The sequence below is a fragment of the Hyperolius riggenbachi genome, chromosome 4, assembly GCF_040937935.1.
Source record: "Hyperolius riggenbachi isolate aHypRig1 chromosome 4, aHypRig1.pri, whole genome shotgun sequence".
In the NCBI taxonomy this organism is placed as follows: Eukaryota; Metazoa; Chordata; class Amphibia; order Anura; family Hyperoliidae; genus Hyperolius; species Hyperolius riggenbachi.
The window spans coordinates 197076864-197101967 of record NC_090649.1 but is presented as its reverse complement, the minus strand read 5'-3'; the positions used below and the strand labels follow the sequence as shown (position 1 = coordinate 197101967).

Sequence of the window (25104 nt, the reverse complement as noted above, 5' to 3'; positions counted from 1 at the left end):
GCTAGTAGGCCTTTCCACCTATCTAGGTGGTCTACAGAACTGATCTATTGTTCTGACTGATGCTGTCCAGACGTTAGCTTTGTATTGTAGTATAGTAAGTTTAGTAAGTATCTTCCAAACCTGGATCTGAAATTTATTGGGGAGCACTACAAACTGTCAAGATATATCCAAGCAAAATATACATGTTTGCTTAATTAGGTGTAACTGCTAATGTAAATTGTACACATATGGATTGTTTGCAGATGCTAGACATCGAACAGTCTGCAGGAATACAAAGTGAAATTATAAAACTACGCAGCACTCTCAAAATCTCTGCCTTTGTGTTTTGCTTAATTATTCAATGGGGATCTGTATGGGTAATTCAGTTGTAATGGTGATTATTGGATGTCTTTAAACTACTGAATATTCTGCTATATTTTGTTAATTTATTTCTCTCAATTATATAGTGAAGCGCATTGAGAGTACACGAAAACATTGCCATCTGTTCAAGTCTTTAGATAAGCTCTTAATCTAAAGGGGGACTCTACCCTCCAATCTGCAGCAGCATGGGTGGAGAGGAGGGCAGGTATGTATAGCATACAGTGCTGCCCATAATTATTCATAGCCCTGGCAAATTTTGACAATGGCCTCAATTCACTAAGATCATGCTGGAGATAATAAGGCAAGCGATAACTTGCCACCACACAGTGAGAGAGTTATCTTATCTCTTCATTCCTTGGCCTCGATTCACAAAGCGGTGATAACCCAGTTATCACGCCTAAAAGACTTTAGGCGTGATAACCTTTGCACCACTGAGTTATCACCGATTTTTGCTCTAACTCGCGCGAAGTTTCCGCGCGTACGCACGTACGTACGTGCGCGCGCAAAGTCCCATAGGGCTTAATAGGAGCTTCGCGCGAAGCGGTTGCGCGCGCAAAACTCGCGCGAGTTGCTTCTTATCATGCCTAAAGTGAGTTTAGGCGTGATAAGGGGCTTTTCACTGGCGTGCAAACACTTTGCACCGCTTTGTGAATCAAGCCCCTTAAGTTACCTCTCCTGTAGATATTTTCACACACAGTTAATTAACAGCCTGTCTTTAACTTTAGAATTCTGGAGTTATTTTAAGGATTGAAGAGTTAATTTAAAGACAGAAGAGTTAACTTTAGGTTTGCCTGAGGTAAAATGTTTCCTGAATACTACATGCCTCATCACCATGGTGATAACTCTAGAAACTTTATTAAAGACAGGAAATAAGCTTAGTGAATTGAGGCAGTATTTTGGAAAAAAAAAAAAAATTCTAAAGCTTTTGTTTACATTTGAGCAAAAAGTGTCCAGTCCATAATTATTCATTGGGCTAAGTGGATCCAGTGATAGACAGGTATGTACAGTGCTGCCCATAATTATTCATACTCCTGGCAAATTTTGAGAATAAAAAAGCCTTTATTGAAATGTTGCCCAAGGCCAGGTTTCTCTGCAGACTGCCTGATGTTGTCATTGAGAATCCTCATGTATTTTTCTTTTGTCATGGTGCCGTTTATTGTGATTAGGTTCCCTGGTCCATTGGCTGAAAAACACCCCCAAAGCATTAGGTTCCCACCACCATGTTTGACCGTGGGCATGGCGTTCTTTGGGTTGAAGGCTTCTCCTTTTTTTACGCCAAATGAAGGAAACATCATTGTGACCAAACAATTCAATTTTTGTTTCATCTGTCTATAATATAGAAGTCCAGAAGTCTTCTTCTTTGTCCAGCTGAGCATTTGCAAAGGCCAAGCGAGCTTTTGTGTGCCTTATCTGGAGAAGTGGTGTCCTTGTTCTGCATCAGTGGAACATCAGTGTGCAGTGTCCATTGGATTGTTTGCCGTGAGACATTGCCACCAGCAGAGCCTAGATTTACCAGGATGGCCTTGGTGGCGATCCTCGGATTTGTTTTCACCTCTCTCCCTATCCTCCTGGCCAGCACAGGTGTCACTTTTGGCTTCCAAGCACGTCCTCTGAGATTTTCCACAGTGCGGAACATCTTGTATTTTTTAAATAATACTTTTCACTGTAGCCGCTGGAACTTGAAAGCATTTAGAAATGGCCTTGTAGCCCTTTCCCGACTTGTGAGCAGCCACAATGCACAGCCGCAGGTCCTCACTGAGCTCCTTTGTCTTAGCCATGACTGTCCACAAACCAACTGCAGAGAGCTGCTGTTTTTCACCTGTTGAGTTGAAACCGCTGTTCCGAATTTTAGAACAGCTTGGACTATTTGGAATGGTATAAAACTTTGGATTTTCCTACAGACTGTGACAGTTTGTGAAGGGTATGAATAATTTTGGACTGGACACTTTTTGCTCAAATGTAAATAAAAGCTGAAGTGTTTATTTTTTTTTCCACAATAATGCCTCTAGTACATCATCTTATTATCTTTTGGGAGACACTTATGTCATTTACCATCAAAAAATTACATGCTGGTTGAATAAAAGTACATTTAAAAATAAAAGTTGAATGCTGGTTGACTAAAAGTAAAGTCGAAATTTGCCAGGAGTATGAATAGTTATGGGCAGCACTGTACATACCTGTCAGTTGTCACTGGATCGACTTAGCTGAATTCATTGTCTTCCTACGCCTGCAGCTTGTGGCATCCTTTACATCTATTTAGTCTACTGACTACAGTCTCTGAGTATATATATTCGTTTATTAAAAAGCCATATCAACACAAATACATTCTTCTGAATAGCACTTCTCTGTAGCACTGCCCTACAGGTTTTCCTTTTAACAGCTTATTCTTACAAGCAGATCCTGAAGGCGAAAGAAAGTGAGATCTTCACCTTATCACCAGTTGCAGCCTGTTCACAGCAAATCCGATGTAGATTTATTTTGTGTTTCTGGTGTTCTGTCTGGCGGTCCACTATCACTGAGATCTATGTGAATGCTACAGTGCACCTTCATTATTAGTCTATAGCAGCAGGGCCACTGGAGGATGCATTGGAAACTCCACTAATGCCAGGTTACTTGAGAGAAAGCCACTATTGGCAGAGATAAGAAAGCTTCGCCCTCCAGATCTGCCAATAGGGACTTGCTGTAGATGGTGAGACACCGGCACGGTGCTACTTTTTTTTTCTTTTGTATGTGTATCAAATAGACCACCTAAATTTTGGCTCATTCATACGTAATGACTGAAGGAGACTAGGCCTGATTTGATAATCCATGGAATCTGTAAATAATCATATGGCTTATTCCACTGTTGCCAACTCATCCTTTTATTTATGGTCACATATGAATTAAACAGGTCTTGAGGCAAGTTTAGGCACTGATTTTATGTAAGTAGCCCCAGAACCTGCATGTCAGTATTTAAAGGGATGATTAGTCAACCGTGGCTTATGCCTCCTACACTATTGCATTTGCCAAGCGCAAAGACCTGCTCTCTATGAATCAGTAATTGGCACTTATTTTATTGAAATTGCATGTTAGTTCGCCAGGTTGCCCACTTGTGCTAGCCCAAATTTACTAGCTGTAATTTTTTATTAAATTTAATATAAGAAATAAGAAAAAAAATAGGGATTACATTTGTTTAAGTACTATAATTGTATCAGATGACAGTTATGTTCAACATTGCATTTGTGCAAAATATTGCCTGATGTTTGCCGGTGGTCACTGCAGTTATGGTGCATATCAGCCCATGGCATTTGGATCCGTGGGGCAACAAAAGCATAGAGGGCTGCTATAGCAGCATAGAGTGAGCTATTGTGGCTGGGATCGCGAAGAATCACTCGCGTTCCCAGCCTGTCGGCGGCTGACGGCGAAACCGGAAGTGGCCGCCGGCGGGGACAGGATGATCGGAGGGACACGGGGAGGGCACCGGACGGCTACAGGGGGCTATTGGAAGCCCCAGGTGAGTAAAACTTTTTTTTTTTTTTTTTTTTTTTTTGGCTTAAGGGCCACTTTAAGCTTTTAAGTGAAAGAAACTGAGAAATCACAGCAGCTAGAATCAATCACTAAGCAGTCTGGTGAATTTCAAGGAATACCAGAAATGTTTTGAAGTCATGCATGAGAATATTTTATGAGAGAAGGTAGCAGTAACAGGTCATGGCTAGGGCATATTCTCGTTTGAAGCTCGGCATAAAATATGTTAATTTATCATGAAAGTGTGCTTGTCATTACCTGTTATTGAGAAAAACGGCAATTAGAATAAGGGAGATACAATGTGTCAGCTGCTAAATGCATTTGTTTACTTCATGTTCTGCATTATAGTCTACTCTGCACAGCAAGAACAAATGAAGGGGTGAAATAGGTTCACAGTTAAGTAAACCTGCTGGTAATAAGACATCGTTTTTTGTTTTTGTTTTTGTTTTTTTCTTAAGCCACAATAGTGCAAAATATGAACCTATTTTTTTAATTATTGACAGGCCAAAATAAAGTAAGAGCCCTTGTTCCCAGCCTGACTATTGTTATGTAAACATAAAGGTATGCTCCAGTCATGCTCAAGTTTGTGAGAAACAAGGGCAGAGTGACAACATGACCTACCAAAGTAGCAATTTTGTTATCACACTGTCTTTGGCAGAGTACACTAAGGCATCAGATATGAAAAACTTTTAGTTGCAAGTAACTTTGTGTGCATACAGTGATGTAGTCTGTAGATGATTGGTAATTTCACTTAAAATGTATGCATAGACCTCCAGAATAGTGAAAGCTTGAATCTGGTAGCATACGCAATTGCCACTCACACGTCTTTAGAAGTTCCACCATGAACTTAAAGAAATTATCAGTAGTATTATTATTATTTATATGTATAGTTCAAATAAAGGTAAATAAAATTAACCTCTGGGTTCCATCATGGGGCAGATATTTTGTAGCACCACGGAATATGTTGGCTCTTTATTCATCAATATTAAGAATAATTTAAGAGGCTGACCTCTAAAAGTTAACCATTTATATTACATATTAACTTGGCGGTCTACAGAGACTCCTTGCCTGCTCTAAAGTCTTTAGGCCGTGTACCCTCTGGCACTCACAGCTGCTTCCTCACCATCCAGCTACAGCACGGACTACAAGTATGTTTTTATTGCACAAATATGCACTAGATGTGTAAACTTTTTTCATTACACCGTTCCTTTGTTTTTTCATTGTACCAATGCACTTTGTGATGTATATTGCTGCCATTAAAAGACTATAGTGGCAGACATTTCTTGCCTTTTGGATCTGCTGCTCTAAAATCTGACTGCCAGAGATAATCAATGAATTGCATTTTTTTTCCCAAGTTGATACTAATATGGTTGTGCTTATATAGAGATATAAATAGGCCAATCAAATGCCGCTACAATTGATTTTGATTGGTGCAATTTCAGTAAAGTAATTGCAACCAAATTTGCATCTAATTGGTCATATTTGCTGACTGCATGTACTTGGTTCTCTGTAGCAGATGACAAACCGTAAGCTGCAGTTTCCAATGTCACTTAGGAAGTGGGAGTTGATACCAAACCATCATAGATTTTCTACATGGAAAGTTGGGATTCTTGTTCCACTTCCATTTTAAGCAGACTGGAAAGCTTCTTTCAACAAAGATCTGCTATTGCAGCTCCTATTCCAAATCCAATCCAGCTTAGCTGTCAGTCACTTAGTGTGCTCGGAGTAGGAAAGGTGTTTTTGAATTCAGCCTTTGTTTTTCTTTGTAGGGACTATAGGACACCCGCCAGCCTTTCTGACCTCTCCACCCTCCCAGCAATTTCACCCTGGCTTCACTTGTGTTGGATGTGTTGCCATAACTTACCCTTTGGAATTATTTTTTGATTATTTAATAAAGCCATACAAATGTTCCCTGCCAGGAACAGAAAGGGGGGTTCCAAGTACCCAGATTGGAAAGTTCCACATGGTAGAAATGGGCTTTTACAATGCCTGCTGCTCAGAATGGTAATCGAGCCTGTCATGCTGGCTCCAGAACACTTGTATTCCAGCTTCCAGTTTCAGAGCCTTTTTTTGGGGGGGGGGGCAAAAACTGTAGAGCGCTAATACTTTTTCTTGTGTAGAGCATGGAGCATTGCAGGGTTATTAATAGCTCTCCAGATAATTATGCATGACTTCTGTGAGCTAAGAAGCTCTGAAAAGGTTATTTTATTTGCAGTGTGTGCAATTAAACCCCATGACCAGCTAAGGAATGTTCACATATTTGAATTGTGACACAATGTTAAGATGCCTTATGATGGTGATGTTTTTGTCTTTGGTGTGTTCATTGCATATGCTGACATTTCTGTTTAGGAGAGGACATGAGTCTACCCTGTGTTGTCGATTTCTCATATGTCAATAACTCCCAGAATAATATTTGGTGGACAGTGGATGGGAAGAATCCAGAAGACTTTACTGACATGAGAATACACATAAATACAAGGTAATTCACAATAATTGATACCATAAATTAGTAAGAAGCTTCCTTAAGGATATGTGTGCGAAACTGGTGCTGGTGATTGCCTGCAGGCAGGTCACAAACTCAATGGGAACCAGCAGCACAAAGCACTTCTAGAACAAGATGTTTGTATAATTGCCTCTCGTAGATTGTGCCCAGGGGGATTTTGTTCTCCATGTTATTCACATAACACAATAGTACACAAATCTCAGATTAGAATGGAATGCAAACTGGAATAGCACATGGATGCAACTAGCCATAAGAAACTTACATTTCTATACAACAGGAGGAGGTAGCAACTCCCAAGGCAGGCTGCATCTGATTGACCAACTGCATGGATGTGCAGAGCCTAAATATGGGCAGGTTTCTTAACTTGCATTCAAAACAGATGCAACAAAATGGAGGATGTTGGCTTCCAAAAACAGTTTGTGCGCAGAGTTTCCATACTAGACTCTTCCACTGCATTGAGGTATCCTCATGGAAGAGACGGTATAGAACAGGTGCTAACTAGAGGAGAAACGATTGTGGCACTTTGCTCGGTAATCGCTTGGTATCTTAAAGATCCGATCTGCTGCGGCAGATATAATCTCCATATGTTGCAAAACTTTGTTCATTTTATCGCACGGACCCACATTGTAGTATCACAGAAAATATCACTCATTGCAAAAAACAAATGACAGTCAAGGAAAAAAATCCAAAAGTTGTGTCGTGGGTACGAGACATAACTCACTCAAATCTGTGTTCACTTCGGCAGGTATGCTTCCATCTGTACTGTAAGATATCCCTTTTGCATTTTAACAAATCTTGCCCCATATTTGCATGCCCTCCCTCCCTTTTTTTTTTTTTTTTTTGTAGCTGTCCTACCCAACACCACTATTTATATAGTCCTTATGGTCAATGAGATGCTAATAATTCTAATTGATGGATTTTTTTCATGCAAATGTTATGCATGGCAATAGGAGAGGGGGAGTTAATTCACACTGTAACACCACCCCCTTGCATGAACGTGTGCTAGAGGAGATAAAATTATTGGTCTGACAGTTTGATCGACATAGGCTGATGCCTTGCCAAGCCAAATCCGACAGCGGCACCCTACACCAAGCCTAAATGTGCCCACATTATGTGGTGCAGCGGCGGAGGATGGGGCTGGTGGTGATCAAAGTGTTAGATTAAGTTTGACACTTCAAACTCAAGAGGCTGATGCTGTGCCAGATTTTATCTGGCAACCACGCCACTTAGCAGCAGCCACTTTTCCTATGTCAGACTATGTACAGCATTGGGCCTGTACAGGAAAAAGCCAATGTCTGCCATGGGGTTGGAACAGGTTAACCCCCAAGTGATTTTCTGCTTGCTTGATTATCGTGTATCCAAAAATGAGAGTGATGCGTCTCTTAATTTATTTTGTAGTGAGAAGTTGGATGAGAATAAACCTGGAGCCAAAACCATAGTCAAGACTCTCTACATCAAAAATGTAAGACCAGATGAACTCAAAAACAACTATACCTGTTCAGCTGAAAACCGTTTGGGGCTTGTCTCCAGGCGAGCACTCGTCAAAGAGAAAGGTGACAATGATAAGCAAACTACAAACCAAAAACTCATATGCTTTGTTTCTTTAGGTTTATCCGAAAAATTATCAAGTTAAAAGATGTAAATATAACTTGTTTAAAAATCAAGCTGTGGTCAATGATATGCTAGTAATTCCAAACTCATACTAATTATATGCCTATTTATGTAGCTTGAAATTTGATCCAGTCATTCCAAAACTGCATAAATTAGCATAACTTTTGCATCTCATTGATCATCCCTGATCAGCACTATAGAAATAGTTGTCTCTTTTTTTAATGTATTGTAAAGTAGTTGTAGGAAACCAAAACACCATATGTTTGTCAGCCTTCATTTTAACGTGAATATTTAAACTCTGTTACCTGGCAGCAATGTACACATTTGCCTTTGTTATAGCCTTTGTACTCCTCATAGTTCTCCATTCACTTTTTTACCATGCAGTTTACTATTTTATATTTGCCCTTTGCTGTTTAGTGATATGTAAAGCAAACCTAAAGTAAAGGACTTAGGGCTTGATTCACCAAAGAGCGCTGCTGCAGCAGCATGAGTTAAAAACAACCTAGGAGCGCTATGCACTCTACGCAGGGTCGTGCAACGTAGCAAGCCTTCATTAGCTACACACGCTGCTTACATAGCAATGCGCACTCTGGCTGTTGCTGTGAGGTATAGTAACTATTAACATAGTAGCAGCCACACTAGCGAAGTATCACGGCCTCAAGGAGCGCATGTTGCTATGTAAGCATGCTACACTGCACGACCGTGCGTCGTGTGCATATCGCTCCTAGGATGTTTTTAACTCGCGCTGTCGCACTCGCAGCAATGCTCTTTTGTGAATCAATCCTCTTTTTGGTAACATTGTTTCACTAATTCGCATTGCCATTTATCCTAGATGGCCATGGCCACAGAGTGTATTGTTTGTATGCCATGAAGGTTGCCATCTTGCATTCTGGAAATTCTACAACCATTACCTGCATCTGAGCAAAGTATGATTGGTTCAATCGGCTCAGTGTGTGTGTGTGAATTTTTTTTTAATGCGTGATTGCTCCTTCTCTTTTAATGTAATTGTCCTCTATAGTGACTGTGGTTGGTGTGCATGGCTGCTTCTGTATCATGTGCCTCTTATACAAGGGTGATCTGGAAAATTTAAGGTCAGTTATGTCCCAATATATTTCAGGTTGATCAATCCCTATCCGATTGCAATTCAATCAGATAGCGATTAATACCTACCCTACATGGCAAACTTAATTTTAATAGATTTCAGCAGAACCCTATTGAGCCACAAGTGTTGTACTCTTCAATGCAGTGCAACTCTATGGGCCATTGATCCCCTACTGATCCTACCTATCAGAAATTTGATCAATAATCTGCCCAAAATGGATCTAAATTGCATTGATCAGATATAAAATTGCATTGATCAGATATATTGAAGCAATATATGCTTCGATCAAAGGGATCGAATGATGGAATCTGCTAAGAATTGCTCTGAAAAATTGATACATGTATGGCCAGCGTGGGAATTAGAGATGTATTTGAAAAGATATTCTCTACAGCTAAATTTTCAGAAAACAAGATGGCTGCCCTCATGAAACACAACACTGTTCTGACCAGCAACGTTAGATGACAATGTACATTAGTGAAACTATGTTATTTAGGTACCGTATGTAGAACATTGCAGATATGAGATCAAGCCAAGACACAATTTTCCTTTACATTTTTCTCATCTTTTCAAAACAAGCCACTTCTCCAGACCCCAAAACCTAATGTTTTCTACCTGTCACTTTTTGCCAAAACCTTATCTGTTTGTCATTATAAATAAAACGAATCATCTTCTTTTTCTTATCAATTTTTTTTATGAAAAGGCAGAAAGGAAGTATTTATAAACAAAAACCGTATGCAAGAGAAAATAATTATATGTACTAAGCAAGGACCAACTCATCTCATTCGTGGCTATAAATTAAGAATGGTACACTGAATTCAAATGAGAAGTGCAGCAATCCTGCAGTAGATGGTCATAAGAGACTTTAGGCAGTAAATACTCATTTGAAAAAAATGTGTGTGTGGACTGTTTTATCTAATTACTAGTGACCTAAGCTTAAAAACGGGCTCTCGGTCTGTCACCGCCACGCACCCGCCTGCTTAATGCGTGCGGGCGCACGCCCGTCCGCTCGGCCGCAGTAGCGCAAAAGCACTGACACAGGGACAGGATGCAGGGACGCTTGTATATTATTAGGTAGGATGACCAGCCATTCCTTTAAAGGAAATGTCCGAGTTCTTAAGAAAAAAATGAAATCTACTTTTCCCTTGGAACATATGTGAATATTTTTTTAAATGTGACTATAGTCATAGTTTGACATCCACTTTAAAGGGGCACTGTGGCGAAAAATTGTAAAATGTAAAATATATGCAAACATAGTCAAACAAGAAGTATGTTTTTTCCAGAGTAAAAGAGCCATAAATTACTTTTCTTCTATGTTCCTGTCATTAACAGTAGGTAGTAGAAATCTGATAGAAACGACAGGTTTTGGGCTAGTCCATGTCTTCATAGGGGATTATCAGCAAGGCTTTTATACTTTATAAAGATATTCACTAAGGCCCAGTGCACACCGAGCGGTTTTTGGAGCGATCCGACGGCCGCATCCGCCTGGAAAAATGCTTGGCTAATGTATTGCAGTGGGATGGTGCACACCGGCGGTTTGAGGTTTTTGCCAAGCCGCAAACGCGCCTCCTGCTGCGCGTTTGCGGTTTGCTAAAAAAACTCAAACCGCCGGTGTGCACCACACATTGAAATACAATAGCCAAGTGTTTTCACTGGCTGATACGGCTGGTGGATCGCATACAAAATCCGCTTGGTGTGCACCCGGCCAAATATCTGCTCTCTGCTCCCAAAACCGCTAGCGTTTTGACGATCTGCTAGCGGTTTTGGTGTGCACTGGGCCTACAAAGGATTTAAACAATGATGCTGGCCAGCTTCCCTGCTCGCTACATAGTTGGACAGAGCAATTGCCATTCACTGAGTGCTTTTGAAAATAAATAAATCCCTGAGAATCTCCCATGAAGAGATGGACTAGTCCAAATCCTGTCGCTTCTGCGGTATTTCTACTGCCTACTGTAAGTGACAGCAACATAGGAGAAAAGTAATTTATGGCTCATTTTACTCTGGACAAAACGTACTTCTCATTTGTATATGTTTGCACATATTTTAAATTTTACAATTTTTTGCCATAGTGCCCCTTTAATCTTTGTATGTGCATCTTACTGTGCCGCTGGTCAAAACCCAGCATTATCCAAACCTCAGTCATTTGGCAACAACAGTCACGTATGTGGCTTGTCAATTCCTATTTATTTTATGCTATGAAAAAAATGTATTCAGCATTTAATGAGTCTGGGGTCTTGATCTATGTGGTATATTGTTACATGCTTTGGGTATAATTCAGCGATGATGTACATCTAGTCGATGTAATGACTAAGATCTAGTCTGATCAGTATTCTTGAATTTGCTCTCTTGACATAACTTGACCTTCCGGCCATTATCGGACTTTATGTAAATCTGCTGGTGAACTCTTGACTCTGCTTACTGCAATGCAAGCTGGTCAAGTCCAGCGTCCCATTTTCCTCTTTAGATTGTCTGCTGAATAATTGTTGACATCAAACTGGATAACAACTTCAACAAGTCATTATAAAATGGCCACACAGAATACAGAGTTGCTCTAAACAGCTTTTGTTATAAATGTTGAATTATATATGAATTCATTCTTGTTTCCTAGTTGTAAATATCGGAATTGACGTGCTTAGAAATGCCTTTAATTATGCTTTTGTAGGCGATGTATGCGGTTCGAGATGTATTGACATGTGTTGTATGGACAAAAGTACATCTTTACTGGCAGCTCTTTTCTGCATAAGCGAGTCAATAGAGACAGCTCGACAGTTAATCTGAATGTGCTTTGTAGTTTAGGCCTGTCAAGTGCATCATAATAATTTGGCAATTACTGTGACAATGTTTTTGCGCAGTTGGCACTCCACGATACATCACAGAGCTGGCATGCGGGCTGGGAGCCACCCTATTTCTTGTTGTGTGCTTCATTGTCGTGTACCATGTATATTGGCTGGAATTGGTCCTCTTCTACAGAGCTCACTTTGGCACAGATGAAACCATTGGAGGTAAAATACTGCTCTAAGTTATATTGTCTGTATAGTGTGCTTGTAACACAAAACACAATGCAATTACATTATCTCATAACTGAAATCTATTTTTAAAGGGAGATGTGACTTCTTTTAAAGAGAACCTGTATTAAACACGTGAAGGGTAAGGGCTGGTTCAGACAGATGCTTCAGGTGTGGTAAACGTGTTTCCAGTGTGCGACGAAAGCAATGGTTAAAGGGATCAAATGTTGCTTCCATTCATGTAAATGGAAGTGGCTGTTTCTAACAATAGTACTGGCATTTCCTGTTGTTTGTGTAAACGTGATGGTAGATCTCCTCCTCTCATCCTGGGTGCTACCTGCAGTGTCTAGGATCGGCAATGTTCGGCTGTTCTGTGTTCCTCTGTGGGGTCAAATCACAATGCAACATCCAAACCATGGGATGCACCATGAAGGCTGCCAAATTATTTTCTGCTCTGTAGCACAAAAGCATTTGACATCGGCTATACAAGCTGCTGCTACTCCTGACGCCCGTGTGAACAAGGCCTTTAAGGATGCCATGTGTTAAACACTTTTTTTAAAAAAAAAAAAAAGCAGTATGAAACCCAGCAATTGTTCTTTGCTCTAAAACATTATTTACAGCATATTATAAAGTACCAGCATTTTTTTTTTTACTCGAACAGCATTCAAAGGGTTAAACACAGGACAGAAAAGCTCAATGCCGGAAAGCTGGACGCATCCGAACTGGAGATAATGTTATCTTTTGTTTAATTGTATCAAGTGAGGAATGTAAACAAACACTTCTCTAACACTGCAGACTCCCAAGAACACAGACAGACAGTCAGAAAGCATTTCTGCTTATATTGCAAGATGAAAAAAAAACAGTTATGAATAAAATGCAAAGTCAGCTCTCAGAGCTAAAAAGTGTACTTTGGAAACTTGTAATTTCTAAATGAATAATAATACTTATGCACAAAAGCAAATATGATAACTGTATGGGATATAAAAAGTAGGAAAACATGTTTTTATTGAATATTATGTTAGGGTTTTATACCGCTTTAAGCAGGCTGAACTATGAACACTTTTTTAATTGATTAGATACTTCAAAAGAATCCTGAAGTGAGAGAAATACGGAGGCTGCTATCTTCATCCTATTATAAACAATGCCAGTTACCTGGCTGTCATGCTAAGCTTTAGGTTGGGAGCGCATCTTGCAGAACGGCATGCGATTTTCAGTATTGCGCTACTGAAAACCGCATGCCGTTCTGCAAAGTGTGCCCCCTGACTTTAGGCTTTAGTTGTTTTCAACTCAAACTTGCCACAAGCATGCAGCCAATAGAGTCAGACCGGAGTCATAGCATCTGATCTGCTTGCTCATCCTGGGCCAGTGACTTATAGGATTAGAGGCAGAACATGAGCACAGGAGTCAGGCAACTGGCATTGTTTAATAGAGAATGAAGATGGCAGTCTCCAAATTACTTCAGACTCCCTTAAAAAGAATAACATTAGAGATTAGAACCTCAGAGAATGATTTTTGTTTGGCATTTTTTTTAATTAAAACTTTAATCCAAAAGTTTTTATTTCACAACAGTACACACATCAAAAATTCATCAAAATATTATGCATAATTTAACAGGCTGTCAAAAACATACAGTTTAGCATGTCTGTTCTGCAATGCTATATTATTTTCATCTTCATAAATTATATATCCTCATTTATGAAGATGTAAATTTCTCACACAAGTTACAGGGATATAGAGAATACCATAAGGGTGTCCAGGGAAGTGGGGTGCGGTGGAGAATGAGGTAAAGGGAGGCTTAACTAGGTTAGGTAGATTTGAAAATTGCAAGAAAAAGTTTACCCTTCACACCATCTTAATTTTACATATGCAAACTGTGTATATGAAATACATGGACCACAGAACTTTATTTCTACAGGAATCAAGAAAGAAGAGAAACAATTCTGTTTCACCAATAATGTTTCCAAAAGGTCATTTCAACCCATCAACCTAAGCTTTGGATCATCCTCAGTCATTTTCCAGGATCTTGCTTAATAACTTTATCCCTGTAAAACAGCAATTCCCAGTAATTCCCCTTATTTTCATGTGTCAGTTAGCAAGTTCTCCATTGTCCTAACCAGTTTTATTTTTTCCACAAGCCAAATGCTTTGGCCTGCTTCACCTTCCAAAACATGGTTCCGGGCAGCCATCTTTATTGCTGGACTGAACGGCTCTGAAAAAGCCTCCTGTTTCTTATTGGAGGTGTGTGTGTGTGGGGGGGGGGCTTGGTGGCAATAGACAACAGACAGGGCTGGCTAGAGAGTGGTTCTTCCTGCTCTTCCATGAAGTTCTCAATCTGACGTAATGTTAAAACATTGCAAAAGCAGTTGTCTACGGATCAACCCAGCATCTATCATCAACCCTGATCACCTGTTCTTCTGCTTCATTGGACCCTTCATTGATATGGCTTTGTGCAAGACTCAAGCTCTATATTGTCATTACTTTTTTATGACAGCCCCAATGTGCATATTTGGAACATAGGGCTTGATTCACAAAAGGGTGTTAACTAAGTTAGCACACCTAAAAGCTTTAGGCGTGCTAAGTAGGGTTTTAAGCAGCACCCAAAGCTTTTATTGATCACGAGCAAAGTTTAGCGGTGCGTGCGAAACGTCGCACTAGGTGCGCCTAAACCGTTGCATCGGGTGCGCCCGAAACGCCGCATAGTGCGTCATTTCTGTCTCACCCGGTGCAACGTTTTAGGCACACCCAGTGCAACGTATTAGTCGCACCCGGCGCGACATTTCGCGCGCGGCGCTAAACTTAGTGTGCGAAACTTTACGCGTCCTAAAGGGCTTTAGGCGTGCTAAGGGGCTTTTAGGCGTGCTAACTAAGTTAGCACCCTTTTGTGAATCAAGCCCATAGAGATAGTACAAATGTAGAGATAGAAGAATTGTACAAGTATGAGTAAATTCATTTATACCAGCTTCTCTTTACCTTTCTATGTGTGCATGCTAAGCAAACAATTAACCATCAAATACCTAGGCACTTATCCAATCAACATTCTCTTCTGAAGTTTCTCCCAGGAAATAATTGTTTATCTTATCAAAAAATAACTGTTCCCCACCTGTCAATTGTAATTGAAAAAGTACTAAAAAGTAGGTAAAGTAATATCAAACTTGTTGTACTTTCTTGCATGCTGTGAACTTTAAAGGTCTTCTATTGGTAAGGTTTGAAAATGTCTGCTTGGAGAAAACTCAAGAGGAAATATAATAGGATATGAGCCCTAGAATCTGCATATCCCATAGTCTATAACTTTCTTATGGTGGCCATACATGGTACAATTTTTTCATACAATCTTACCATTTCTATGTAGTATAAGGGTAAAATAAGTGAATATACTGAAAGGATAATTTAGGTAGTTCCCTTATATTACATAGAAATGGTAAGATTGTATGAAAAAATTGTACCATGTATGGCCATCATTAGATGGATCAGAGACCATAACATTGAAGAATGTAAAGTGAAGATGTACTACTCTGTGAACATGGAGATTCTGGGGAGTCATACCTCATGACCTTAAGCCTGAAGGATCCAACATTGGTGTTACTGAAGAGAACAAAGAGGAATAAATTGGGTTGATGACCAAGTTGAGGTTTTTGCAAGGTGCAGAAGACAAGATCAAAGTGTTTCTGAATGGCTTTAACGAGGTGGTCCTTCAACAGTGGCTGCAGTATTTTGATTAGAAAGAGATACTGATTCGACTTGTACAAATGTGATGCGAGACGTGGACCTGTCAGCTACTACTACATCAGAAACTGCAAGCAGATTATCTGGTTTTGGCAGTTTGTAAAGAAGATGGATAATGAAGATCAGCCATGGTTGATGCAGTTTGTCAGCCTTGCCCTCTTCTCTACTACCTCCTCTCAGCAGCTGGAGGCATGTTTGGAGCACATTCAGCTTACTCAGGAAGATGACTGCCCAGCAATGGCGACGGTGCTCCAGACCTGTTAATTGGGGGTATTTATTAATTCAGCATATACAAACATTGATTGATTTAGCACTTTGACATATTAGTTTCATAAACACATGTGTTTAATGACAAGAAATAAATTAATATTCTAAAACCATTATCTGTTCACTTCTGATGGAATATAAAATTGTCTTAAAATCTACTGTAGGATAACCTGTAGTAACTTTGCCCTTATTTTATTGTTAAGGTTTTTTTTATCCATATATTATTTTATCTGATTGACACTGTGATTTTGGCAGATGGAAAAGAGTATGATGTGTATGTTTCCTATGCAAGAAATGCAGAGGAAGAGGAATTTGTTCTTGTGACCCTGAGAGGAGTTCTGGAAAATGAATTTGGATACAAATTGTGTATCTTTGACAGAGACAGCCTACCCGGTGGAAGTAAGTAGCATTTCTCTCTCTTTTTTTAGTTTTATTTTTTTTTAAAGCATTTTTGGCTTGTGTGATTTTATGCATTTACCCTATTTATTTATTTGGTGAGAACTATCGTAACAAGTTTATCTGACCAAACAGCAAATTCTAAATACAGTGCAATATGGCCACATAGTCTTTAAAATGACCTTTCATTAAGCTTCAGAAAACCAGACCCATCATCTATTTTTAACTGCGCTCAAGGGCTGTGTAAGACAATTCCGTTATTCTTCGTAAGTACTTGTTCTTATTTTTAGTATGGAAGCATATGCCTAGTTGCTGTGACCATCTGGTATAATGACTATGTATGTAATAGTTTAGGAAGTTGTCTAGACTGCCTTGTGGTTCTATTCCAGCCTAAGAAAAGATATAAAAACATACAGTAAACTTCTCTTTTTATAAGAGTGTGATGAATTTAATTTATACATACACAGCATTCATTTTAAACAGAAATACTGTATTAGTAGCGATGGAATGGTTAGGTCAAGAGGTAGTGCTGCAGAAAGTCTGCAAAACTGACCAAGTTATTTTCTCTGCATTGTTACTGAGGAACTTTAGCAAAAAGGGGAAAACAAATAAATGAATACATTGCAAAATGAGAAGTTAAAAAATAGAACAGAGATCAAGAAATTATTGATATTCGACATGTAATTTGTTCATGTTGTTTGATCCACAAGCCTGCACATAATCATCTTTACCACTGGCAGACATGGGGGAAAAAAACAGACAGCACCAACTGCCATTAATTATAACCACACCCACTAACCTTGTGATAGGCTAAAATGTATTTTTTTTTCATAGCTATACATATGCACAAAGGGTGAAACTGGTTTCTGGCAGTTGGGAACAGCTGTTATTTCCCACAATGCAACAAGGTTCACAGACGAAAAATTTTCAGAACCTAGGTGCTGACATCACACGTGGGAGGGCTTTAACCACAATATCAGCAGTACAGACTTCCCTGATGATCTGTTCGAGAAAACATAAAGATTTCTCATGGGAAAGGTGGTATCAGCTACTGATTATAATGAAGTTAAAACCTTGGTTACAGCTCCTCTTTTAAAGGGATCCTGAACTGAGTAAAATTATTTAAAATAAACACATGACGTAGCTGCAAATGAATATTACATACTAACCTCACCAACAGTTCCTCTCAGAAGCTCACCATTTTCTTCTTACAGTGATCCCTTCCAGTTCTTACAAGATTTTGTCAGAACTGAAATATACCAGTTGCTGTCAGTTATATATCAGCTGCTGTCAGTTACAATTGAATGTGCAAGGTAATGTCCATGTTTCCCTATGGCTCAAGTGGGCAATATAACAGTTTAACACAGTGCTGACCAGGAAGCTGTTAGGGGCTAATGGCCATTTTCAAAATGGAGGAAGGAGAATTCCATCGATCACAGTGGACAAATGGGGCGCAGGAGAGGAGAAAAAGATTGATAAGCAGACTACATGGGAGGTAAGTATGACCTGTGTATGTTTATTTTGACTTTTTATTTTCAGTTCAGGTTCTCTTTAAGAGCTAAAAAAATATATTTGACTATATTGCACCCACAGCATTATAGATAGAATGTATAACAGCACTAACTATCTAAACCTCACCTACTGTGGAAAATCTCTGTGGGTTCTTGTATCAAATTCAGGTTATCACCATCTTAAAAATGCAACATGCATTCTGTTTTTGTGTTTTTGTGGCTTTGCGATTCTGGGAGAGGTGCTCCCAGGAGCATTTGCAATCTTGAAGCCTGGAGCGTCATGACGCTAGAGACACAAGGAGAAAATGCTAATTATATTAGAGGGTAATGAGGGAGGGAGGGGGTGCATTTCAAGGGGGAAAGTTGACAATTTAATTTGTGAGGAAGCCATTAGTAATGATTCCACATATTATCTCAGATCCACATTAAGCAGGCTGCAGAGACTTTAGATTTGTTGTTTGCTTTAATGCAGGGCTGCCTAATAGGTCGATCGCGATCTATCGGTAGATCACGACCGCCTGCTCGGTAGTTCATGGCTTCATGGCCACGCCCTATTAAATGTTGCGGCCGGCAGCTGTAGAACTTGGCCGTGTCCCATCAAGTTTTGCTGCCGGCTGCTTGCAATAGGGATGCAGGGGAGGAGAGAGGTAGCGCGAAGTCATGGCTGGGGGCGGCGCCGGTCACATTACATCCAAGCACGCTGCCCGCCGCCTCTTTGCCCAACAGAGCACTCCCTCAGCTGCCGAATTGAGGTAGCTATCTAGCTAACTATACTGAAGGCACATATACCTAGCTAACCTATACTGAAGGCACCTATCCCTAACTACCTACACGGAGATGGAGGGGGGCGTTAAGGTTAGCATTTGAAATGTTGGTAGATGTCCTGGCCTCTGTGAATTTTAAAGTAGCCCGCGAGACGAAAAAGCGTGGGTACCCCTGCTTTAGTGTTTTTTGCTGAGGCATACATAGGCACAGGAACAACATTAAGGGCCTGTTTACACTAGACGCCGCACGTCCTACGGGACACGCTGTGGCAGTTCCTGTTCTGCGAGTATGCAGACTGATCCTGGAAGACGTGCCATGCACGGCTATGGGATTCGCTGCCATTTGCATGGAAAAAGGCTGCAGTGTCGGCTGAATTGCTATGGCAAGTGATTTAGGCAGCAGCATTATCCCCTATGGCAGAGTTTCCCTGTGCGGAAACTCTGTGCATTTGGCCTTGAGTTCCGCACTAGTGGAAACGGCACCCTAAATGCACATAAGCAATGTAATTTGTTTTTATTTGGAGCGACTTGATAATTTTGATGCCATCTCCATATTGAGCTTAGTACTACAAAGCATAAACATTTTTATATAAAGGAATACTGTTTGTTTTTTGTTTTGTTTTTTTACCACTGGTACACTACGAGTAGACTTAAGGAATGCTTAACTACACTAATATGTTTCCTTTTCTCCCCACCAGTCATCACAGATGAGACACTGAGCTTCATTAAGAAAAGCCGACGTCTTCTTGTTGTGATTAGTCCCAGTTATGTCCATCAAGGTACCCAGGCCCTCCTGGAATTGAAAGCTGGCTTGGAAAACATGGCTTCCCAGGGCAATATCCGACTTGTTTTAGTTCAGTATAAATCCATTAAGAGCAAACAGAAAGTGAAGGAGTTGAAACTAGCTCAATCTGTACTCAGTGTTATTAAATGGAAAGGAGAAAAGTCTAAGCCTCCTGGGAGCAGGTTCTGGAAAGAGCTTCATGTCGCCCTACCTGTAAAGAAATCCCCCTCCAAAAAGAACAGTGGTAGTTTCCACATGCTCCCACTAAATTCATCCTTCACTTCAGAGTGAAACTAAATGAACCTGCTTGGTTTGAGAAGAAGTAGAGTACTGGCATGCTTGCTGGTCTGTGACTGTCTGTTATATGACTGTCTGATATTTTAAGAACTGTACCACAAGCAGAAGGTAAAGCTGACATTTATATAGTTGCTGAGTTCCTGGGTCAAGCCTTTTGTAATGCTAACAGTTGAGAAAGTCATGCTGTGAGCCTGTGGTTAAGATCTACATTAGAAACCTCTCAGGAAAGTATTGAGCCTTCCCAGGTGCATTTTACGTGACTAGTATGAGCGGTGTTTTCATGTTGTAAAGGGGCCCTGGAGACCTTTAACCACAGAGACTCAGGACTAAAAGAAATGAAAGGAATAGAAAATGGAGAGTTGGGACTTGTAAAATAAGTAGCTCAATAAATCTAAAAGCTGAATATTCTACAATAGGACAAAGCCTGCTGATGTGATTTAAAGAGGTTTATTTAATTGGACATAAAGCAGAGCACCATAACCCTGTAAACCAAATAGGATTGCCATAAAGCCTTTCCCCAAATGTCCACACACAGCATTTACAGGAAGGAAATTGATCGACCTGCATAGGATTGAGAGCCACATCTTTTTGGATCAAAGTATTCTTCTGCATTATACCCAACACATATAATAGAAGCGAAAGCGAAGATAATTGTAGCAGTGCAGATCCACTTTTCCACAATCTAATCCAGTAACATTAAAGTGTACCTGCACATTTCGGGATAACTTGTGTGAAAACAAGTGTGTACGGCAGGAACCAAGATATGAAATAATGCAGGCGGTTTAACCCCGGCAATGTGCATTGCGTACACATTACAGTTTACAGGTTTTTCTAAGCACATAGTATGAACCAGGTCTAACCCTTCCTAGTCTATCTCAAACTAGACTCTGGTTTGTGCCCTCAGTTTTGGCCTACAATCTGGAAATAAACAGATCTAGCCCAAGGAAATTATTTACCATATAATCGCAAAACAAGAACATTTTAACTGTCAGTGTTTTTGTCAGATTTCATCACCACATGTCCAACAGACAGACTGATACGTTTTGCTGGCGTAATTTCATCACTAACTGTCGTATGGGCTGCCAGCACACTCTTCGCCCACATGGTTTAAGAATTTGAACTTTTTTATCTTGCTGTATGCACACTTATCACTGCTCCCATGCTATAAGGGAACCAAAGTACTTCCCCTTAGGGCAAAAGAAAAAAAAAGGCAGATAAAAAAAAAAAAAAAAAAGAATACTGAAAAAAATCACTTCAGGTGTATTGTACCTGATGCTTTTATTTAATCAAACAAATCGTTATGCTAGCCATACACTTATACATTTCCACCCACTGTTCCCAAAAAAATTCATCGAACTACAGAGTTGCACTGTTTGGTGCAAAGCTATAGGCCATGGATCTGCCAATGCTCTTGCCCCGCCCCTGATTGTTTCAAATTTTCAATCAATACTTTTGATTGATTTTTAGCCAAAAACAATCGATCTGACATTTTGGGGAATCTATTCCCTACAGATGAATCAAATCTGTAAGGAGTCGAATGAAAAAATCAATGAGTGTATAAGTACCTTTAAGCTGTGTAAAAAAATATAATAATAATAAAAAAAATAAATAAAACCATTAAACCATTAAGGCACAGAATATACCTTTACACTATATATAAGTATTTGTTAAGTTAATTCCGTTTCATCCAGGGCTTTGCAGAGCATGGACCACCTAGAGACTGTGTGTTGACATACATCAGCAGTTGAGGGTTCTGGACTTAAAAGTTTTCCAAAATCTGTTGAGATCATGAAAAATTGTATTTTGGGGTGAACACCTTATTTTTGAGAAGTTCCATATTCATAACAGATGCATTATTTTTGCCTTATGTTTTGAGGGAGAGAAGCAGAAGTAGAAAAATCCAGGGAACCGGCCATACACTTTAAAGTATATATCTTAGCCTTTAGATTTGATGCAAATATGGAAAATGCACTGTTATACACAAAGGTTGGTCAGAGAGTTCATAGAATTTTATACTAAAAATACTTAGAGTTGTACCTTTGAAGATTGTTACATCCACATCTAACATGCTATGTTTTCATCGGGCCAGAATCAAATGGAAATGAGATGTACATTAATCTGCTGCAAAACCACTGAATAACACTGGCTATCGCATTACATGGAATCTGTCAAGGGGTGGGTTATATTAGGCAGAAAGTGAAGTCAGTTCCTGACAGTGGTTTGTTTAAAGCAGGAAAACGGGTCACTCCAACTCTAAAAAAGCAGCTCTCTCTTATTCCTGGGAAGGAACTGATGAACCAGCAATATAAATCATATTGATGTTACTTTGACATATATGACCTAACTAAAGTTTGTTGCAGATGACTGAGATAGAAAACAAATCCAAACTATGGAGGCCCCACTTTAAATGTTACATGTTTCAAAGGAGCCACTGCTAATGTCTAGGTGCCAAATGCTAAGGGACACCCTGAGAGATCTTGTGGTGTCCACGCCTTAAGGTTTCAATAGACTAGGAGACATTCCTTGGCAGATTTGATCACTGTAATTGAATCTGATGAATTTGGGTCCCCTACATGCAGCCAGATCATAATTTTGATTGATTTCTAGCAGAAAATGACATACGCCACTGATTGGACAGGATTTTTTTTTTGCAGGTTGACTGTGGGCACAGCGAGAGTGTGGCAGTATCTGTGTGTGTGGAGGGGGGGGGGGGGGGGGAAGAGGGGCTAGAGCCAGAAGCACATCCTCCCTGCTAATGCTGCTTAGTATTAGCACAGTGCAATGCTTTGACAGCTGGTGCGATCCCTTCTCTGTGTTGCTGTCGTTTCCTGGTGCTCCTAGTGACTCCATGACCCAGGGATTTACATGAGTGCGTTCAGGCTGCCAGGTCACTACGGGCACTAGGAGATGACCGCAGCAGAGAGTAGGGAGCGCACCAGCTGGAGAGGTGACTGAGATCGCTCTGCAGCGTTAATACTCTGCATAGGGCTTGGGCCTGGGGTGAGCAGCATTAGCAGGGGGGACACCTGAGAAAGTGGCGTTAATTGACGTTTAATAGAATTCATGCTAAAATCCATTAAGAATTAATGTGCAATATGTGGTAATGATAAAGCACTCTCTGATCAGATGTAAAACATAGAGGGATTTATATTTTGGGCATGTTGGGAGAAAGTTTGCCAACATATGGCAGGCTTTAGTGTGTTACAGCTGTTTTACAAGCACAAGGGGAACCTACATAATATTGGGGGGGGGGGGAGGGGTAATGTTTTCACTGATCAGCCTAAGTGATCATGTGAAGCAGCCAGAACAAATTGTCCTCTTTCAGCACTCCCACTATGGCTTGATTACAATAAAATATCTTTGTTTCAATTTGGGGATGAGGTCCAGGGAAGTTAGTGTTTTAAAATGTGTTTCAGGCAATTTGGTGTCTATAGAGAGCAATGCAATAGATATCCCTAAAAATAGGGACAGGGTCCAAATGTACCTGCAAAGTTTGTCATATGAGTCTCAAACAGCTGGGAAGATACTCATGAAGTCCTTTAAAATTTCCCAAGATGTTAATTCTAACTATTCTGCAAAACTATCTTGGCTTCTCAAAAATATCAAGAAAATCATGACTACATAAATGGTCTGGGTTCACAGCCAATACTACCACTTATCGCACATTACCCTAATGCACTTATTTCCCATCTCCATTTTCTCCCAAAGGGATGCAAATGCAACACATTCTAAGATAAATATTGTCATAAAACTTGCTAAAAGCAGAACTTCATGTGGAAGTGTGAAGCATAGCATTCTGTGAATCTTCTGACCTTCCCATGTATTTCAGAAAATATAAGCTGCAGTGCCTTTTAAAGACAAGTGAATGCCTGCATCAACTTTAAAGAGACTCTGTAACAACATTTTCAGCCTTAGTTCTTCTATCCTATAAGTTCCTTTGCCTGTTCTAATGTGCTCTGGCTTACTGCAGCCTTTCCTAATTGCACAGTGGCTGTGTTATCTCTGTTATATGATCTAATCTGTTTTCTTCTGTCGGCTCTGTCGGCTAAGGCTGGAATGTGTGGAATGTGCAGGGCTGCTTGTGATTGGATAGAAGCAATACACACCCTCTGCAGGCCCCCTGCAGGCTCTGTATGACTCACACACTCTGCTTATGTGAGCCTATTACAAGCTGGTTAGTTTGTTTGTAAACACTGCCTAAAACTGGCAATTACAAGCCAAGATTGCAGCAGAGAGTGGCAGAAACAGCACAGAGGGGCCCAGGAGAACATAATGAATAGAATGGTATGCTTTTTGCTGTCAAAATTGTAGAGTACAGATTCTCTTTAATGTCCACTCAAATACTCCATGTGTTTAGTTTAAATATTTTTACAAGTAGTAAATCATTACTGCCCTGTTTATTAGTGTTGCCACCTTTAAAGGGAAATTGTATTACCGTAGTTTTTTGTCAGCATTATTTTTTGTTTAATGTTTATATTTTATTATTGTGTGTTAAAATGTTTAGTTTACAAATCTATGTTTAATATAAGGTGCATCATCTTGCTCAAACATGCAATTAGAAATGTTTTTTTTAACACTAAAATTCAATGCACAAAAGCCTCTAAAAGTAACTAGATGAATCATGCATTGCAATAAGTGTTGGTGTTCAAATTTGGTTGTTGAAATTCTGAAACCTGAATTCGCCCATCACCATGCTACAGCACCCATAAATGTGGACAGGGCCAGGGGGACATCACTTATTTGCTCTTCATGTTGTGCTTCACATAAGTTACGTGATCTCCCCTGACCCTGACCACATTTCTGGGTGGTGAAGTGTGGTGATGGGTAAATTCGGGTTTCCAAATGTAAGTAACCCGAATTTTAACCCCAACACTAATACAATGCATTGTTAAGTCATTTGAATACACAGCACACATAAGCTACGACGTCAGCGCTTTTGGCTTCTACCAAAGAGCACACCCTTTTGTCTCTAAAATATATTTAAATTTTCATATTGACCCGATTTAAAGGGACTCCGAGCACCACTCATGGGCATGCCTTTAAGCCAGACGACTTCCAACAAAGTCGTACTATGAACCCTCTGGAGGAGCCTCTTGCAATGGCCATGCATGTCACTTCCTCTTCCTGCTTCATTCAGTGATGCACTTCTCTTACAGAGAAGATATTGGTGACCCAGAAGTTATAACATAGCCAAGATGTCAGCCGCGATTTTTAAATTGAAATTGAATGAAAACTGTTTGGTGTAGAACGGCGATTCAGGCATCAAATGAAAGAGGATAA

General features: G+C 39.9%; 1 protein-coding gene across 11 annotated transcripts in view; it reads left to right on the top strand.

Moving 5' to 3' along the window:
- IL1RAP (interleukin 1 receptor accessory protein) overlaps window positions 1-25104 on the top strand; it is a 337672-nt gene that overhangs the window by 282694 nt on the left and 29874 nt on the right. For 9 of the 11 annotated variants that reach the window (XM_068281196.1, XM_068281194.1, XM_068281198.1 and 6 more), the window contains 4 exons: window positions 6214-6343; window positions 7766-7920; window positions 11930-12079; window positions 16328-16471. In XM_068281196.1, the coding sequence (XP_068137297.1) occupies window positions 6214-6343; window positions 7766-7920; window positions 11930-12079; window positions 16328-16471 (579 nt within the window). Of the gene's footprint in view, window positions 1-6213; window positions 6344-7765; window positions 7921-11929; window positions 12080-16327; window positions 16472-19441; window positions 20247-25104 lie in introns of those variants that run through there. The other 2 variants (XM_068281204.1, XM_068281203.1) reach the window with 2 other exon arrangements.